Source organism: Stegodyphus dumicola, chromosome 3, assembly GCF_044657685.1.
Source record: "Stegodyphus dumicola isolate Sdum_Otavi_A_Nest chromosome 3, ASM4465768v1".
NCBI classification, from domain to species: Eukaryota; Metazoa; Arthropoda; class Arachnida; order Araneae; family Eresidae; genus Stegodyphus; species Stegodyphus dumicola.
In genome coordinates, this window is record NC_140770.1 from 269881012 (window position 1) to 269901162 (window position 20151).

Sequence of the window (20151 nt, forward strand, 5' to 3'; positions counted from 1 at the left end):
GATGGCCTTTAGTCCAGAGCATATATGAAAATATTCAAGAGATGAGCTTGCAAAAATGCTCAAGATGTTCCTTTAATTACTTTTTATCGAGAAGATGGTAATAATGCGAATGCTAGTGTTTTCAAATATATTATTTTGAATAATTAATTACCCTCAAAGAAATGCATTTCCAATGTTCGCTGAAAGCTGAAAACAATCATTAATGTGGTATACAATTTTAAAAAAGGACAGTGAATTCCTATTAGTTCTAAAAATTATTTTCTTTTAAATTTTAAACTCCAGTCTACATATTGCACAGTTAAACGAAATTTGTCAGACCAAAACGGGTGATGACGCAAGCAACGTCACTGCGGTAACTTGTCCTTATGAGAACTGGCATCGGAAAAATTCCGGTCCTAAGTTAACCTAAACGAAACGAAACTGGGCGTTGGTTGTTGCAGACTAATTTCTGCTAATCAACGAAAGGTAATTACTGATAATAATGCCTAAACAATATTTATGAAGTTTATGTTCATTTTGCAGACATTTTTTATATGAAAATTGTACGAAATTTGTAACTTGTCACCTTGTTATTAGCCATTACCAGTAATTTCTCAGAAGAGCTTCTTAAAATCCTGATTTGTTTATGTTTGCATTGTTTAAATAACTTCAGTTTTTACTAAATTGCTTAGTAATAGTTTTTAATAACTTTGAATGTTTAATAGTTGATTTAGTCCTTTTTATTTAACACACATTAACTTTTTCTGAAATAATATCACTGTTCAAAGTAGAAATTTAAGTATAAATTTATCAGCGTTTGGTAACCCTTGCGAAACTATATATTTATTATATCAAAATGTAGTAAGTTTTTTAATGCCTCCTAGTATTCTCAAAAACGAATCCTAAAAGAAATTTGAATTTTGCCCTGATCTTGTAATGTAGTGAATTTTTTTTTGGATGGGGTACTTTAATGGTTTTAATAAAGTACATAAGGTAGCACAATATAGCATATCTTTACATTCCTAAAACTAGTCTGTTAGATCCATTTTAGTGAGAAACATGTAAAGATAATTGAATGACGAATAACTTTACTAGAAACAAACATGAAGGGGAAAGTGCTGAATCGCCCGCTGCTTGGCACATTTTTAAGAATTGCACATACTCGGTATCCATGTTCACATTGACCTATTATCTTTTAAAAAAAGTATCCCAGAATTGCACAAAAATGGCGCTGTGCACTCCCTTGACTTTATCCATATACAAATCGACCTAATTTCACTTAAAAAGTCAAAGAAAATTGACAAAAATCCAATTCTTCTCACTCTTGTAAAAAAAGCGCCAAACGCCAAACAAATAAGTGGGCAATTCTGCACTTTAGCCAACATAAACATCATAATAATTTTGTTTTCACTTTGATGCTAGAATAGTGATTCTGTTAAATTCTTTAAATAAGTTAAAGAGTAAATTACTTCGGAGAGTGCCAGGCAATTTGGTATAATTTATTTGCACATAGCAAACAAACTATGATTATATCAATTTTCTAAACGTTTTCTGGGCCCACCAGCGGCCGAGCGGTAACATCGCTGAACGCTGGTAGTTCGATCTGAGGTTCGAATCCTGCGAACGGCCTGGCTGCATGGGTATTTTCGTGGTTTTTGCCATGTGTAACGTGTATATGAGCCAGTTTCCCTTAAAAAGTCCTCCACAAAGGCATCCCTTCCTTAAGGCAGATAGCCCTCGAGTGCTTTGCCGTAATCTAATAAACCAAAAATACATAAACTAAACGTTTTCTTCAGTTAGAAATGTTTTCTCATGTGAAATGGCAAAAGACAGAATAATAATTATTAGCATACATTTACAGTAGTTTACTTTTTAGTTTAAGTTGTAAGGAATATGATTTTGTTAGTGTCCTTAAGACTAGCTATTGTCATTCGTGTAAGGCATTTAATTATGCCATATAGCTTAAACTTTATATAAAAATATGTAAAAACTCTTAAGAAAGTTTTATTGTGCTTGGGGAATTTAAAATTATCTAGTTTAATTTAAAAAAAAAAAAATTGCCCTTTATGCAAATTTTCTGAATTCTGCAAACTTTTGCAACCATTTGCAAAACAGTTCTTCAGAAAACCATATCCATTTGTAAGTGGCAATTCCCAAATTCACCAAATCACCTTTCTTTTCTGTAAAAAATCGCAAACTGCACCAAGGTGGTTCTGCTAATACATAAGCACCAAAATGTCTGTACAAAGACACATTGACTAGAAATATAGCTATTATTTCCAGTGCCCGAGAGCAACTGAAGATTACATGTCCCTTTCTGTTTAATGGGAAACATTTTATTGTTTTCATTTTACATTTCATTTCACCAATTTAGCATTCGAAAATTTTGTAGCATTCAATTTGGCGTCTCCTGGCTGCTGCTGCTGGGAGTGTATTCATCTCTTGTTCCGTCACATCACTGCCATTGACAGTTATTATTTATATGTTAAATATATTCAGTATTTTTATATTTTAATATTTATAATTCTTTTTTTAAGAGACTGTATTGTAATAAATTTATATAATGTCATATATAAACTTATAAGGAGCAGAAATAATTAATATTTGTCATAGTCATAGCTAGGGTTTTCAGCACTGGGGGCAGCTGAAGATTATGTACCCCTTCCTGTTTGGTAAGAATGAAAAATATTTAATTCTAAAATTTCATAACATGAGTTTGGCTCCCTCTGAATGCTGCACCCAGGGACATTTGTCCTCTCTTGCCCTCTTCTAGCTACACCCGATATTTTTTATATCCTAAACCTGAGTATGTACAGAAAAAGTTTATATTCATAAGTATTTAAAATATAATTTTCTTTTTTCTGAAGGGTGACTAAATCATAAAAATTATATATGCTATAACTTAAAACATTTCAGCAAGTTAAATATATTGATATAGCCTAATTTGATTTCATTTGATTTATGGGAGATCCTTCCGATCCAACTATGTAAGTCGATAGTTAGCCAAGAAATTTTTAAAGGAATGTAAACTATTCCAAATTTAATAAACCCAGTAATTTAGATGAATGCAAATAAAGTGATTTAAAATATTTAAATTTATATTTGTTGAAAGAAATAATCAAATATAGTGAAAGCTAAGAAGTATTTTCATAAAGTTTTTTGTACATAAAGTTTATGTAAGTTAAATATAATGTAATTTTCAAGCATGTAATGTATGTGTGAATTAGTTTTTCACATGCAGATCTTTTGTTTTAGTCATTATGGATATTCAGCCAAGAGAAATTAGAGTTTTAGATACTGTCGAAGATATTCAAGAACGTAGGGAGCAGGTTCTTGGACGTTATGCCGAATTCAAGATCGAAGCTCGTCATAAGCGAGAACGACTGGAAGCATCCCGAAGATTTCAACATTTCAAACGAGATGCTGATGAGCTAGAATCTTGGATAAATGAAAAGTTGCAGGCAGCATCTGATGAAAGTTATAAAGACCCAACGAATTTACAGGTTAGATACTTTGAACTTAATTATTGTATTTGTTTTGTTAATAAATAACTTGAATGATCAATTATTAGTATTTACATTTTAGTGCAACTACCTTAGAAGTTGCAAATTTTCATAATGTATCAAATTCTGGCACCCATGAACAAAACATTACAATATTGCATATTCTTTTTGTCTTAAATTTATTTTAAAATATGTACTTGCAGGTTTTGTCTGCAATGGAAGAAACTTCAGTAAAGTTTCTGTAGAAATTCTTTCAGTAATTTTCTGGAAAATTGCTAAAGGGAAAAAATTTTTTAAGTTTATTATTAAAGCAATCATCATGGAATTCCTTCTAGAACAAAATTAAGTCTGTAGTAAATAGGATTTTGAGGATAAATACCTAATTAAAACTTGTATCTAGTATAGTAATTATGTATTTATTATTACTTTTTTTTAATTTAAAGCCGTTCTTTTTCTTCTGAAAAAAAAAAAAAAAAAGTCAAACTGCATCAAGTTGGTTGCGCTAGTATGTTAGTTTGTGAATATTATGCGAGTTATATCAAATATTTTGTGAGTTATTTACTACTGAGAATAAATTTATTCAGTAATTGTAATAAATTGTCAAAGAATGACGTTTTTAAATATACAGCAAAAAGTGATATTTCGAGGACTTGGAAGGAGGAGTTTTATAGCATTTCCTGCTAGGCAAAATATTTTGTGTAAATGTTTTTCTTCTGTTTAAAAGATATCATTGTATGCAATGATTTAAAGAAAATTATTTCAAATCTTATTTCTGGAAATGGTACTTGCATATTTTCCCGTCGATCAAGAAAGTTGGTAAAGATCCCACAAAACTATGTCAGTGATCTGCAGAGGTTTGTTGCGCTTTATTTAATTGGATATCAACTGATACAGATTTTAAATATGGCAAGTTTAAAATTTAAATAATTGCGAATCCAATCTTTGATATTATCTGAGAAAGAAATTCATTGAAACTTCATTCATTGTAGTGCCAATCATTCTAGAAGTTAAAAGTTCTGAAAGGAATCTAAAATAATAACCAAACTGTCAACTTTTTTATAAACTTGATGTCACATGCAGTTACTTAAATACAAATTTAAGTGGTGATGTGCTGTTCTGCAGTGCCTTTGTTTGTGCCAATTTGGCAAACTCCACAGTCTTTTAATGTTTTGAGTGTGTGTATTAGTATAACCAGTCCTGCAACTTTGAAATACTCTACTATTTGCTGTCCTGTAGAAAGCAAATCCCAAATGTTATTCATTTTTTCAAAATTCAAGAGAGAAACACGAAAACAGTATTTACATATAGCTTCCTTACAATGCCTAATCTGATTTATTAAAGATCACAATTGTCTAAAACCAAAATGAGTTTTTATGAGTATTTTGTGACATTATGCTTATCCATTATGGGCTAAAATTTGTATTGTTTGGCAGTATTTTCAAGAATAGTCAATGGCAGAGTAAAGCTGTTAATTGTGAGAGCTGTGAGAGGGGTGGTGGTGGTGGTAATTCCTTGTTAAAGTGGCCTCTGCATAAGCCTTTGATAGCACTTTAACTTTTCATGTTACAAATTGGGCAATTCAGTATAGTACCAATTTTAGTGACTAAGCATAGTAGATCCTTTAACATGTAAATAATAATAATAATAATAATAATAAAAAAAATTATACAATGGAATGATTTGTTTAATTTAATTATAATATTAATCTCAATTTTTTAAAAGATTACAAACTTTATCTTTTGAAAATATAATAAGTATTTTAGAAGCCCCTTAATTTCTAAGATATGTACTATTGTATTAAGTCTGAAATTTGTTTAGATTTCCATTCTGCTTTTCAATCTGTATCAAATTTAGTAACAATGTTTTAAAGCTTGAAACTGTATCTTCCTGTATATTTAATTTTCAATACATAAAATAGTTTATCAGTTTTGATTCACACTGTTTCAAATTTATAATGGAATTTGAAATGCAAGAATTTCAGTGTTCCGTTCATTTCTTTTCATATGTCTGTTTTAGAGTTGTTTAAAAATTTTGAAATATAATTTGCAGGGAAGTGTTTAAAAAAAAAGGGGAGGGGGGAAGGGATTTTATTATATTAATTTTATTTAGCAGTATTATGTACTAACCAATCAAATCAAGGTTTTATTTTACATTTGAAATATAGCTAAGATTTTTTTCCTTTACAAGTTAGAAAATCTGTAAAATATTGTAGTCCATTTGTATCACAGTTCTAAATGTGTTATTAAATTCATTAATCAGTGTAGATGGACACCACATATATATGATGTACTTTACCCATTATTTACATAACCAGAATCATTTTTTCATCTGCAGAACTTTTAACTAACATATAGTTACCCAGTATAACAAGTAGCAAATTTAACTTTTTTATTATTTTAAAATATGCATAGAAATCATGTAATAAACAAAACTATATTATGAACTATATGAACTGACATTAGAAATATCTACCATTAATAATACTGAAGAAGATCTGAATGGTTATAAAAATGGTAATAAGCTTGTAAAAGCTTTAATTTTTATTTACAGCTCGTGAAATGTTTCACATTTGGCAAAAATAGAATATCGATTCAATTGTATTGTTCTATGCTTGGTGCTAAATGAATGTCGCAGCCTGTGAATTATTTTATGTATTTGTTCCTAGTTTACAATCATGTGCAAACTATTTTTTTACGATGTAAATGGGTAAAAGGCTTTACTTTACAACATAATTATATCCACCTTGGTTTTACCAGCAACACAGAAATATCTTCCGTAAAAGAATCTCGGTTATGATAGGAAAGTTCATTAGAACAATATTTAGTAGAAATTAATTAGTTTATTAAATTAACAATTAGTTTAAAATTAGAATTATAAATCATCTTAGATGATAGATTATCATTAGAATAATAATTAGTTTAAAATAATTTCATTATTTAATTTAAAATAATTCTGAAATTAAAAAAGGTATTGATTTGAAGAATAACTTTTAATTGAATCATTTTGAGGAAATGACGGCATAGCAGTGAAGAAAATAAGTCAATCAAATTTTCAGTAACTCAGCTACTGACTGTTTTGCCTTGTTTTATGTGCATGAATAAATTAAAACACTCTTAAGATCTTTGACTATTAAAGTCTTTGACTATGACTACTATATTATGTAGAACAGAAGTTCTCTTTTGTTTATATTCTATTTTGATTAAGATGGCAGTGAAAGTTTACAGTTGGGTGCCTCTTGTTTTTTTGCTGATTCTTTTTTGATGCCAAGATCGGTGCCAGCAATCCACAATTTCAAGATGGCTGCTATACAAAACCAAAATAAGAAGTCGAAGAATTGCACAAACTCTGTATCCATGTACATATTTTCACTTAATTGGAGAATTGCAAAATTTCGGCATTGTGCTCTAACTTGACTTTGTCCATGTACAACATCAATCTATTTTCATTAAACAAAGTCAGGAAAATGATGCTGTCATAAAAAAAAGTTACTACCCACTTTTAGACTAGAGCCAAGATGACTCTCTACATAAATTTAATGCTTTGGCATTTACTGTTGTTAAGTATTAAGCTTTGATAAAATATGTATTTTCAGCACTTGGTAGTGTATTGATTCAGTATTAAGAAAGTTGCTGTTTAAATTGCAAAAGGATTGTGTTATTTACCTGAAATAATGGGTCAATTTATGTTTTGAATAGTTAATAAGGAATATTCATTGCTTTCATGGAATAATTAAGAGCTCTATAGTTCTTGATTTCTTTAACCATAATCAATATAATCTGTATCAGGGTTCATAACAGTCCTTATAAGTGCTTATAAGTCTTTATATTTGAAAATAAAATATAAAGGCCCTTATAGGTGCTTACTTTTTCTTTAAAGTCCTAAATTTTTTGTTTTTAGTGCTTATTTTTTGCTTTTAGTGCTTTTTTTTTTTTAATGAACGCATTAGTTTTCCCCGTACCAAAGCCGAAACTAAATAAACAAATTTTCTTCCTTATATGAAATGTCAGATGGTGAATCATACTCCCGGAAATAGCTTTTCCCCCTTTCTCTGCGTTAACATAACCTTTGGTGTGCACGAAGAGTACAGACAGGTGCCCGTCGTTCTATTGGTCAAAGGAAAGCAGTAGAAAATTCGGGTACATTCGGCATTCTTTTCCTCCCACCCAGATACTACACATGTTTGAATTTCTATCAAGATCTTAATAATTTTTATTCTCGTTCCACTTGGTCAGTTCATATTTGTGTTTATTATGATCATTATGCTTATATTATGAGTATATGTATGAATGTTTATAATAACATAGTTGCAGTAACTGCTGAAGTATAGTAAACTTCCAAAAATGGTTGTGTTTTAACACAGATTAGCTTTCTAAGGAATAATATTCGGAATGGCTTAACTAAAGGGAAAGTAATCAAATAGTCAAAATAATTTCATTTTTTTTGGCCAGTACATTATACAGTACGAAGATTGGAAGGTTCTCCCCTTTCTCCGCAAAATCTCGAATATTGAAACTTTTACAGTTCGCTGCAAAACAAGCAACGGACATATTTTTTTTTTTTTTTTTGGTCACTTTCCAATCTGGATTGAATTGGACTAAAAAATCTGCGGTCTACCAACGCAAGCGAAGAATGATTCTATTCCGGAAATTTAAAGCAGTCTGTTGAAAATTAGAATGAAAAACACCCCAGTTATTTAGTTCTTTATTCTCTCAATACCAGCAGCTGTTGATTCTGATTGCGTAATAGTGATGTAGGGAAGAATTACCGCACAAGTATTGCACAATAACGATTTTGCAGAGATAATTAATTTTGATGTTCTGTCCTAGATTTGTTTATAACACTTAAAAGTGTTTTACTGTGCTTGCTAAGCAGAATATTTTTCAGTTCCATTGGTTTATTTTTATATGATGCACATATTGAAATGTCAAAAGCATTTATTAAGTGGAAAAATCTAAAGAGTGGCTACAGTCTACTCCCCCTCCGCTTCTCTTTTTCAAGTTACGCTCGACTGTCCGAATATTCACCAATTTCCAAGTATGCGGGTTAGTTAAGCTTTTACTGTTAAAGGATGACTGCATGAAGCAAATTTCTGTCTTCTAATTTCAGAAATGTTCCTCTTTTTTACTTAAATTAAATCTGTTAAGAGAAAACTGATATACAATGAAAATTTAGGAAATGTTCAGAATTTATATTTAAATATCAATATGATTGGGTAAATAAATTGTATTTATTATTAGGTTCCAAGCGAATACAATAAATATGCCTTATTATTATTTATTTTCTCTATTTTGAACTGAAATTTCATCATTAAATCTTGTAATATAGTTTAGTTCTGCATAGTTTTTTTTTTCCTCATTGTAAACTAGTTCTGTAAATTGAACTGTTATTTAAAATTAAAAAAAAAAAAAAAGCATTTATTTTCCATGGTTGAGGTAATGCTTATTCTCTCTTAATAAATACTGCATTTCTCATATTTTAAATTACGAGTCTAATTTTTAAGGTTATGCAGTTGTGTATAATGTAATTAGAGAAGTGCTTATTTTTTCCTTAAAATGTGCTTGAAAAGTGCTTATAGGTGCTTATTTTTTTAACTAAAATGTGGCTATGAACCCTGTGTATTAATAAAATTATCAAAATACATGCTTGAAAACGTATTCTGCATTAACCTTTTGACTACTAATGGGTCATATGTCCCACTAAAAGTTTAAAAATTACTGCTGTATTAAAAAATACTTAGAATCCCCTGAATGTTGGGGGTCATCTTTCAATAGTTGAAAATCAAGACACCATTGTGGTCGTTGTACATAAATGAACATAGAGAAAAGAACAAATATGAGTTGCCCAATGTGTAATGTTGGGTTGAATGCTTTACCCTGTACCATACTATGTAAAATATATCTCATATAATAAAGTTTTCGGAAATAATAGGTGTACTTATAGTAAGTCGATTGCCAGAGCCACAGCTAGGGTTTTTAGCATCAGGGGTAATTGAAGATTTCGTGCCCCCCATTCCTCTTTGCTAAGAATGGAAAACATTTTCTTCTAAAAACAGCAATTTATTGCACCTGGAGACAGATTTGCTCCTCCTTAACTACACCTCTGTTGTTTACTATGTGTGGAATATGTATCCCACACACTGTTCGTCAAAAAAATCCCAAATGTTAAATTTACCTTATTTATGACATATTTTGTTCTATTGGATAGAAAAAAGGTTTTTTTTTTTTTTTTTTTTTTTTTAAATTCTTAGTCAAAGGGTTAAGTATAATGTTAAGAGTATACATATATGCTGAATATTTCTTACTGTCATCATCTCATCTTGAATCCTTTGCATCTTACAGGCGAAGATACAGAAACATCAGGCTTTTGAATCTGAAGTAGCTGCACATAGTAATGCTATTGTGGCTCTAGATAATACTGGTTCAGAATTGATAAATCAGAATCATTTTGCTTCAGATATTATAAAGGTAATTATGAGATTTATATGGAAACATTTCTTTAGATTAGCATTCATTATAATCTGTCTCAAACATTTTTAAGTTGAATTATTTTTTAGTAATTTTTATTTGCAGTTAGATCACAATATCTTTTTTAATATATAGCATCGACTAGAAGAGTTGCATCGATTGTGGGAGTTACTTCTATCACGCCTTGCTGATAAAGGACTGAAATTACAGCAGGCTTTAGTTCTAGTGCAGTTTTTGCGGCAGTGTGATGAAGTGCTTTTCTGGATAAATGATAAAGTATGTACAAATTTATATTCATGCATTGAGTTGGAAATTTTTTAGCTTCACACTTTTCTTTTTTGTAGTACTTGTTATACTACCTGTTGTTTAGTACTTGTTATAGTACTTGTTGTTTGTTTGATTTATTATAGTACTTGTTGTTTATGTTATGGTTTTTATAAATTATAATATTAAATATTGTGAAAGAGTTTAATCACACTTTTATTACATTTATTCCTAATTATCTTTTCAATTTTGTACTAAGATTAAAAAATTATCATATTTTGATAAATCAGATGAGAAGTTACATTTAAAATATGTGATGGATAACATACAGCATATTCAGTATAGCGCAACATAGCAGTAATTTTCTTGTTTTCGATCACAATAATATCTTAAAGATTTCCATTTAAATTCGTGAATTTTATCAGGGCTGGGTTTAGACTAGATAAGACTATTTGAGATATGGGGCCCTTCATAAGTTCAGATATGTCAACGCCAAATATGATTTTCAGATACCTAGAGGGTTAAACTGAAATACAATTACGAAGTATATAGATGGTGAAATAATAAGTCTTTAACTGGTACTTTTCCGTTTCGCCGGCGCAAATCTCGCCAAGCAGACTTTATTGGCGACAACATGCAGTATACACATAAAAAAAAATATTTTAAAAAATTTAGTTCTAAGAATCTTTTATTTTGAAGGCATAAACATTTTAATATCACTTAAAATTTTATAAAAAGCCAATATATAAAGACAATAAATTTGTAAAAAGACATTAATTTAAGAATTTACTATGCTTTCATGGTTCAACATCCTGATTCGCCGGTTCATGTCACGTGACCCCAAGCGATCTAATCTCACGCAAACTATTCTACAAAAATCTAATGCTCTCAGTAATTATCTACATTAATTTCAACTTAAATCTTAATTTGGAACACAATTTTAAATGCAAGAAATATTTCAATTCGTACGAATAGCTTACTCAGAAATTATGTAAAACTGCAGTGCTTTACTTCGCTAATGCATTCTCATTAGAATGGATGAATACTTGACTTTACCTTTTCTATATTTTCGGCTTCGGGTAAGCGTTGTGATTGCATCCTAATTGACTTAATTACCGAAAATGGCCTTAGACATAAAACTGTACTACCTGATAAAAATTCTATGGCGAGATTTGCGCCAGTATTGAAAGAAACAATTCATCTGATAAGAAAAAGCTGCAACTTGTTTTGAAAATGAGGCGTAAAAGGTTACCAGCGAGAATATTCCGTTTGGCATCGGTTGTACCATTATTGGCGACTTTATCGCTTGCGCCGGCAAAACGGAAAAGTACCCTTTAACTTAATCATTTTTATTCATAACAAACTTAAAAATGCAAACTCTGGTAAAAAGAAACAAAAGTTATTTTAAAAGGCACAATTTACAAAGGCTTATTATCTAATCTCTTGGCAATTTGCAACCATCATACTAAGAAACAATCTCAAAATTGCTTCTGCATTAGGGAATGCTGATTGGACACGATAGTTAAATATTACCCTATACAGATCCTGATGCGTCAGACTCTCATGTGCCACTGAATATGATAGTCTGACACTATCATGTTTCATATCATGTATCATGACATAGTTTCATCAGTATGTTAGACATAGGCGTGACTTTGTCTAACATACTGATGAAAGTGCTTGACTTCTACAATATTCATGTCTACATCTTCAGGATATGTTTGGCATAATGCACTATAACTCCTTCACAAATCTCTTTTTAGCTTCTAGTTTTGTTAATTGTTTTGTGTTTAATTCCAAAAAAAGTTTACTGCATCTAAACAACAGTCAACTGCTGCTCTACTCACAAGATTCAGGAAATGACCAGCACATGGAATATGCACAGAATATTTGTTAATTTTCATTATTATTTCTTGCATACCCTTATGTATTTGCCCAACATATTGGCAGCATCATTATGTGACTAACCTCGACACTTATTGAAATCTATTTTGCGCTAATTTGTAAGGTAGTTGTACATCATCTTAGCCATATTTTCCCCTGTGTGGCTACCCATCTCTAAGAAAACATTCAATAGCGAGCTCATCATCTGGTGAAACATGCCTCTCAATAACAGTGAGCTTATCAATATGGGACCAGCCTTGGAGTGGAATATGCAGATAAACTGAAGTACCCTGCAGTTTTTAAATCATCCAAGATTGAGTTTCTTACTTTATGTGTCATACTTTGGATAAATTCATTGCATATTGTTTTAGAAAGATAAGATGTGAGACCTGATCCTTTATTCCAAATTTTTTTATATGGCTTGCTAGAAAAGGATCAAATTTTGCTATAAGTTTGAGTAATCCAAGGAAATTGCTTCCAAATGCTTCCTTATCTCCTCTGTAAGGTAAACCATGCTCTGCTATAGTAATTATAACCACCACAATTCGTTCAAGAACATTTTTCCAGTAAAATAATAAATTGACAATTTTTTTGGGGGAAGGGCAAGAAAGTGGGCTCCCTAAGCTATAGCTTGTGTAGCTTAGCGCAAGTCCTGTACTGAATTTATTATTCAAGTTATTAATTTTTTGTAAAAAAAAAAAATGCAGATTCAGAAGCTCTTAATTTTTTTAATGCTATATGTATGTCTTAAGGAGAATTTTTATGGCTTTATTTTTCTTTTCTTTGAAGATTTTCTTAGAAGCCTTTTACATAACTCAGCATTCTTAACAATTATTGAAAAAATATTTGTTGATATTGCCAAACAATGGCATTATTATTTGATTTACCTATTATAGGTAGTTATTAATTTTTGTTAAAATGCAGATCCAGAAGCTCTTAATTTTTTTTAATGCTACATGTATCTTATGGAGAGTTTGTAAGGCGTTATTTAAAGGATCAGATTTCTTTTCTGTGAAGATTTTCTTAGAAGCCTTTTACATTTACTCAGCATTCTTAACAATTATTGAAAAATATTTGTTGATATTGCCAAACGATGGCATTGTTATTTGATTTACCTAATGCCTCCTCTTCTGAACACATGACGGATTAGAAGTTGATTATTCAGTCTTCTTTGTGATGAAGTTCGAACTGCATCGCACAGTATGATTGACCATTAGAATTATACTGTGGAGGAATTGAGTTTTCGCTTTTTAAGTTTTGTGATTTGATTTAAACCTGCTTCATGTATATATATTTAAGGTCAATAAAATCCTGCTAAAATCTCTTATTTTGCTGAGGTTAGAATTAATGGGAGCACTGTTATCAGCCAAGTTAGCTACAATGTTTTGAAAGTATTGAAAATCTCGTGCTATTTTCAGACCAATTCAACAATTACTTATATTTGGATCCGAAAATAGTGTGAAACTTTCAAACCTTGTGTCAAAAATTGTGTCAAAGAAATTCAAAAATTGAATTCATGGCAAGATTGCCATTACTGCCCAAGTGTCGAGAGCCCTGCAGATCTCTTATCTTGGGGAAGGAGATTTCAAAGTTAATAAATGAGCTCATTTGAATGCAAAATTCACAGTGGCTTCAACTCTGTCCTGATCTTTGGCCAATATTAGACATTAAAGAAGCAATTGATGAAGACAAATTGGAATACCGAAAAAAAATCTAGTGATATACATCAACTTGAATGTACAGTTGAAAGTATAGATGAACTTTTCAACATACCAAAGTATATCAACTTGGAGAAAGAATCACTGCTTGGACAACACTGTTTATTGCAAAATTAAGAAAAACTAGCGATATTCAAGGAACTCTGATGGCTGAGGTGTTGTAAGAAGCAGGAAGTTTTTGGATAAAATTCGAGTAAAAGAAGTTTTTGCTGAAGAGTACAAAGTTCTAAAAAAAGTAATTCAGTTGAAAAAAATCCCCTTTGTACAGTTTTCTTCTTTGCATTGAAAAGGGAATCATGAGATTGGGAGGAAGATTGGAATTTCTGACTTCTCCCTTGTTAATAAACATCCAGTTACCCTACCTAACGATTCCAGACTGATAATGCTAACTGTATACAAAGAACACAAGAAGGTAATGTATGGAGGAACTGTTGTGACTTTAGCAAAAGTTAGATCTCATTTCTGGATTCCTAAAGGATGTCAACTAGTCAAAAAGACATTTGCTTGATTTGCCGGAAATATTTAATCAAGTTAGCAGACCAGATAATGTCATCCTTGCCTAAGGACAGCATCCAGGAATCACTTCCATTTGCAATCTGTGAAATTGATCTCACTGCACCAGTCTATGTAAATAATTCTAGACACTAAAAAATTCTCTATTGTTTTATTCATCTGCGCAGTAACCTGAGCTGTAAACTTGGAACTTGTGTCAAATATGTCAGCAGAGTTCTTTTTAATTGCACTTTGTAGATTTTTTGAGGAGAAAGGGAAATTGCAAAGTCATCTCTGTGACAGTGCCATGACTTTTAAGAGAACAAAGATGTTGAGAATTTTTCCAGGTTTTAGCAGATGATAAATTCAAGATTTTTATTGCCAAAGAATGAACCTAGTTGAAGTTCATAATCGAGCAAGCCCCATGACTTGTAAGATCTATTAAAGAATGTTTAAGAAAAGTCTTCACTACTCATTGAGGTAGAGTCCATTCTTAATTCACAATCTCTGACCTATGTTTATAATGCAAATGATGAACTTCAACTTTTAATTCCAGTATACTTCCTAAATATTGGAGAAATTGATTTGAAGTATCCTTTGACTTTCATAGAAATCAGCAACAAGAGAAATGCTCTTGAAAATGTTATCAAAAATTGCTGTTGAAACAGTTGTGGTGGAAGCAGCAATATTTATTAGACCTTAGAATTGCCCTTTGCTTGAAGAATCCTAAATTTCAGTCAGAATTGAAGTACGAGATGTTGTTTTAGTTGAAGGAGACGATAAAAACAAACTGCTGTGGAAACTTGATAGAATCGAAAAAGCTATTCTTTGTCGTGACATGTAAAGTCCAATCATTTGAACTGAAAACTGGTAATGGAATTCTGAAATGCACTGTCCAAGATCCTTCTGAACTTTGATTTTCTGTCAGATTTTGAACTTAAATGATTTCGTTATGTATTTTTTCTTTCTTTTTTCTTTTCTTACTTACTCAGTAAATTGACTATCACTTGTTCAATTAATTTAGTTTAGAATCTATTGAACCATTTGTTTCATTTTTGTTAGTTGTAACATTAATTAATTGATATATGTTACGTCTAACCTTTTTTTATTTTGTAACTGACATTTTTGGGTTGAATTTTTGTATATTACAGAAAAGTGATTTATGCATATGATTATATAAAATTCAGTTAAATGAACTCTTGTCAAGTGGAGAGGATGTTGAAATATATATGCTGATTTTGCCAAAAGATGGCAAGGTCAACTGTTTAATTTACTTAATATCTTCTCTTCTGAATATGCAACTATGTAGAAATTGATGATTCATTCTTTTTTGTTATGGAGTTCAAACTGCATCATGCAGTATGATCAAGCATTAAGGGTATTCGATGGAACAACTGAGTTTCTGCCTTTTAAGTTTTGTAATTTGATTTTGACTTTTAGCCTGCCTCATGTATATATATATATATTTTTTTAATGAAAAACTCTCAATATTGAGATTCTGTTCTTTGATTCTTATTTTGTTTTAATTTTGTGAAGCCAGTCTGTTTTCCCCAAATTTTTAGAAGCTTTATATTGTGCATTAAAATTCTAGTTATCAATTATCATTAATCTGCCATAATTCATACTTTTTTTTATGTGAACAAAAATTTTTGGTTCCAAAAAAAATCAGCATAGTGGAAAATATATTGGCAATTATTTTTTACATGTATGTGCAAATAAATTTTACAAAATGTGCTCTGTTTATTTTGTATTTTGTTGAAGTAGACATATTTTATTGAAGTAATTGGGGTATTATTTGCTTACATGTGAATGCTCTTCTTCTCTTTTTTTTTAAATTAACATTTGTTTTAAATCGCTGCAAAATTGTCATTATAGATAAAACTACTTTTGAGTGTATAGACAGTTGACTTTTAAAGCTAATTTTATGTGGTTAGCATGTGTGCATAATTTATTTATTCAAAACTTTCAGATATTGATTTCAAATTTAAATGGGCCCACCAGCGGCCGAGCGGTAAATATGCTAAACACTGGTAGTTTGGTCCAAGGTTCGAATCTCGCGAACGGGCTGGCTGCATGGGTGTTTTCGTAGTTTTCCCCATGTGTAACGTGTATACGAGCCAGTTTCCCTTAGAAAGTCCTTCACGAAGACATCCCTCCCTTTAACCAGATAGCCCTCGTGTGCTTTGCCATAATCCAAATCCAAATTTAAATGTATTTTATAAGCTTTATCATAGCTGCTTTATTACATCTTGTTCAATGAACAAGTTTGCTTATGCTGTTCATGAATAATGATAACGTCTTTAAAATAGCAAATGTAGAGATTTTCCGAGTGGGGAAAAGAAGGAAAAAAAATAAAATATGGTAAAACTTCATTATGAATAAGTGAAGAATGAACGTCAATCCTGGAATTTTCTCTCCTAAATTTTCAGTTGCTTTCAACTGATGAATTCGCAGCTGCAGGTTATGAATGTTATATGAACACCTGCGAGTTTATCGTAAATGCAGCATTATTGATCGTCATATGTATAATGACAAAATAAACGTCAGCATGGCACTGATGAAATAGATTTCTGTCTCATCAAATTTATGTGGCCATGACTAAAACAGGAACTACTTTTCAGTTAATCTTGAATATTTTGGAAAAATATGAGCAATCTGTAATGTAAGAAAAAAATACCGATTGTGCACAATTTTACTTAGAAAATGTTGCGAATTGAATAAAATATCCATTCTCTGATTCGATTAGAAACTGAAAATGTATGTTGGCATTTTCTTATAGGTGAGAAAATGAGTTTTGTACTAGATAAAAATGTGTGTGCAAAGGCAATATGATTAAAAGTTTTAATTCTTAAATGTTTGCTAAATTTTGATGAAAGGATTCATCTCGTTATTCATTATAATTAAATAAGTCTTTGTTCATGAGGTTAAAAGATGTTCTGTCTTCTTATGGCTGTTTTAAAGTTAAATATAGGTAAATAAGATGCATCAATGAAATAGGATCAAGTTTGCTACAGTGCTGTAGCAAAGATGTAGAATATATATATAATCAGTGTCTAAATCGAGTAAAGAGTCAGAATGTAAATTAAATATAAATTTAATGCCAAAATATTATAAAATGCCTAATTTTCTATCTACGCAAAATTGGTGTACACTGAAATACAGTTATTAAATGGGTAAAAAACATAAAGAATCTAAAAAAATCTTAAAAACTATTTTGTAAGATACTTTAGAATTTCTTAGAAGACTCCTAGTTATCATTGCATGCACTTGGAAGAAGAAATTAATCTCCTTTGTTTAACACTTCAAACAGAGTTTGATATACAGATGGTGCTGAATTTTCTCTATGTTAATTTTAACATTTCTGACAATTTTGTGCAAATTGTCATGGATTTCTGAAAAACTTTTTGCTAAAGTGCTTTTTGCTGGGATTCAGAGTATACGTGTAATTACACTTAATATTTCAAAACAAAAAGACATAAATGAATTATATTTTAAATAGTATTAATATGACACCCTCTGCTTTTAATAATGCTTAGATTATTTTAGGCATTCCTATTAAGACTTATAAGAAGTAATTTTTTTTAGAAAGGTAAGTGATTAAAATCTGTTTCGATTTCTGTTAGTTAAATGGAATACAACAAATTTTACTCATGAAAAAAAAATTTTATTTGAAACAAAATGTAGATGAAAAACTGTAGTGAATTTTGCAGAAGGTGAAAAAGAAAGAAAAATTCATATTTTGCACATATTCTATATTTAGTAAATGCATTTTTTGGCAGTGTTTTAGGAAATCAAACAAAGTCAAACTTTTCAGCTTAAGGGTGTACACAGCTGCACTAGTTGACCTGAAGAAAGGAATAAAAAAGTAACATTTAAATTATTTTGGAAGAAGACAGTAAACAAAAAGTTTGCATAATTCAATTATAAATCATTGGATTTTTTTTTTTTTTTTTAAATAAGAAAGGTATTCTAAATCAAGACTTTAGGATGTTTTAAGAATGTTTTAACCTGTTGGAAAAACAGACAGTATTTTTAAAAAATAAGTTTGAGTAAGAAATAATGCCAATAACTATTGATTAATTTTCTTTGTGTTTATCACTGTGAACTTTTGTGTTTATCACTAACATTAGGTAAATTGAAGTTGTTATCTGAATTTACCTAATGTAATGCATGATGTATCATACTGAATTTGATTTTCTTATTGATATATTTATATTTTGTTATGTATATCATTGCATATATTTCTGATGATGAATCTGATTGCATATATTTGTAATATTTTACTATGTTTTTGTATTTTTTATTTTAAATTTTACTCTTTAAAGCATTTAAAAAAAGATTAATATCTATATGGCTAAAATGAAATTTCTATGATAAAATTTATCATTCCCTTTAAAAACTGCATGTTAACCATAATTTTGAATTCATGATCAGAGTATAATTTATTGAATTCATGTATTCCAATCAATTTTCTTTTTCTTTCAGGAAGCATTTGTCACCACAGATGAGTTTGGTCAAGATCTGGAACATGTTGAAGTTCTTCAACGAAAATTTGATGAATTTCAAAAGGTACTTTAAGTATGAAAGACTGAAAGAATTTTGTAAATAAATGTCTATTCTTTGCACTCCCTATTGATACATTTAAAACTGTATGTGTGTGTGTGTGTGTGTGTATTTTTTTCAAATGAAATGTACTAGAAGTTTAATTCCCCCCTTCTTCCCCCACCAAAAGTGTAAGTCTTCTATGCCATTTAAATGACATTGTGAATGTGTGCCATTTAAGTGAAAGGTAGATTCAGTTTCTTAGGAGTAAGAGCATATTAGAAAACTGATAATAGAAATAAATGAATTTGAGTAAATTCAGCAGTGCTGATATGGCAAAATAAAAAATGGCGATAGTTTATCTTGATTGTTTAATTCTTCCTCTGATATGCTTTTCCTAATGCACAACAGAATAAAAAGACCTGTACAATTATATATTATTGCATAATCATATAACTCAAGTATAATTGAAAGAGGGGGAAAAAAAAAAAAAAAAAGACTATGTGTATTTTAGTTTATAACTGTCTGAAAACTTTTCTGAGAAAATACTCTTAAATTTTCAGTAAATTATGAATTAAAATATTATTTCTATTAAATGATTTTAAGCAATAAGTATATGTCTTATGAACATTCTGTATAAAATATTCTAAGCAGACCATACTGAAAAGGATTTTAACAGTCCAAAAAAATTTATTCCTAAAATTATTACAACAGTTGTTTAAACATTACATAAAATCTCTGTTGGGACAATGAAAATCAAGTATTTGGTAATTATTAAGCTGAGAAATACATAAATTATGTTATATGCATTTATTTCTGGTACCTTTGTAACTGAAATGTCTTATAATAGTCCATAATTATTCTGCAATAAACTTATGATTGCTTTTTACTATTCTTATGCAGTCATTTTTTTGTGTAATTCTAAAATTACAAAAATAATCCTGGTAATATAATTTTAAAAAATGTAATTTAGTTGAAGAGACTACTGATATTTAATGCATGTATTTTCATAATTATTCAACAAATAATTGAAAAGAAAAAAAAAATACAGAAAGCAATAACTAGTATTTTTTCTTAAGTTTTTATTCATTTGACTTGGATTGATGCTCACCTCAGACTTATAATGTTAAACTGATAGGGTTCCTTATGAAATAAATTATGTGTGTATATTTGGCATAGCACCATCAAATATGTGTCTGAAAATTTTACATGATTTTAATATAATGTGTGTGTTTCCCATTCTTATTTTTATTGTATTATCAAAGCCCACTGTAACAAAGCCCCAGATTTAACAAGTGAACTTTT

General features: G+C 29.9%; 1 protein-coding gene across 2 annotated transcripts in view; it reads left to right on the top strand.

Annotated features, from left to right (window-relative positions):
• Positions 1-327: 327 nt before the first annotated feature.
• alpha-Spec (alpha spectrin) overlaps positions 328-20151 on the top strand; it is a 93033-nt gene continuing 73209 nt past the window's right edge. For both annotated transcript variants that reach the window (XM_085814136.1, XM_085814137.1), the window contains exons 1-5: positions 328-465; positions 3235-3482; positions 9821-9946; positions 10082-10222; positions 18790-18873. In XM_085814136.1, coding sequence (XP_085670262.1) covers positions 3240-3482; positions 9821-9946; positions 10082-10222; positions 18790-18873 — 594 coding nt within the window. In that variant the 5' untranslated portion in view covers positions 328-465; positions 3235-3239. The remainder of the gene's footprint in view (positions 466-3234; positions 3483-9820; positions 9947-10081; positions 10223-18789; positions 18874-20151) is intronic.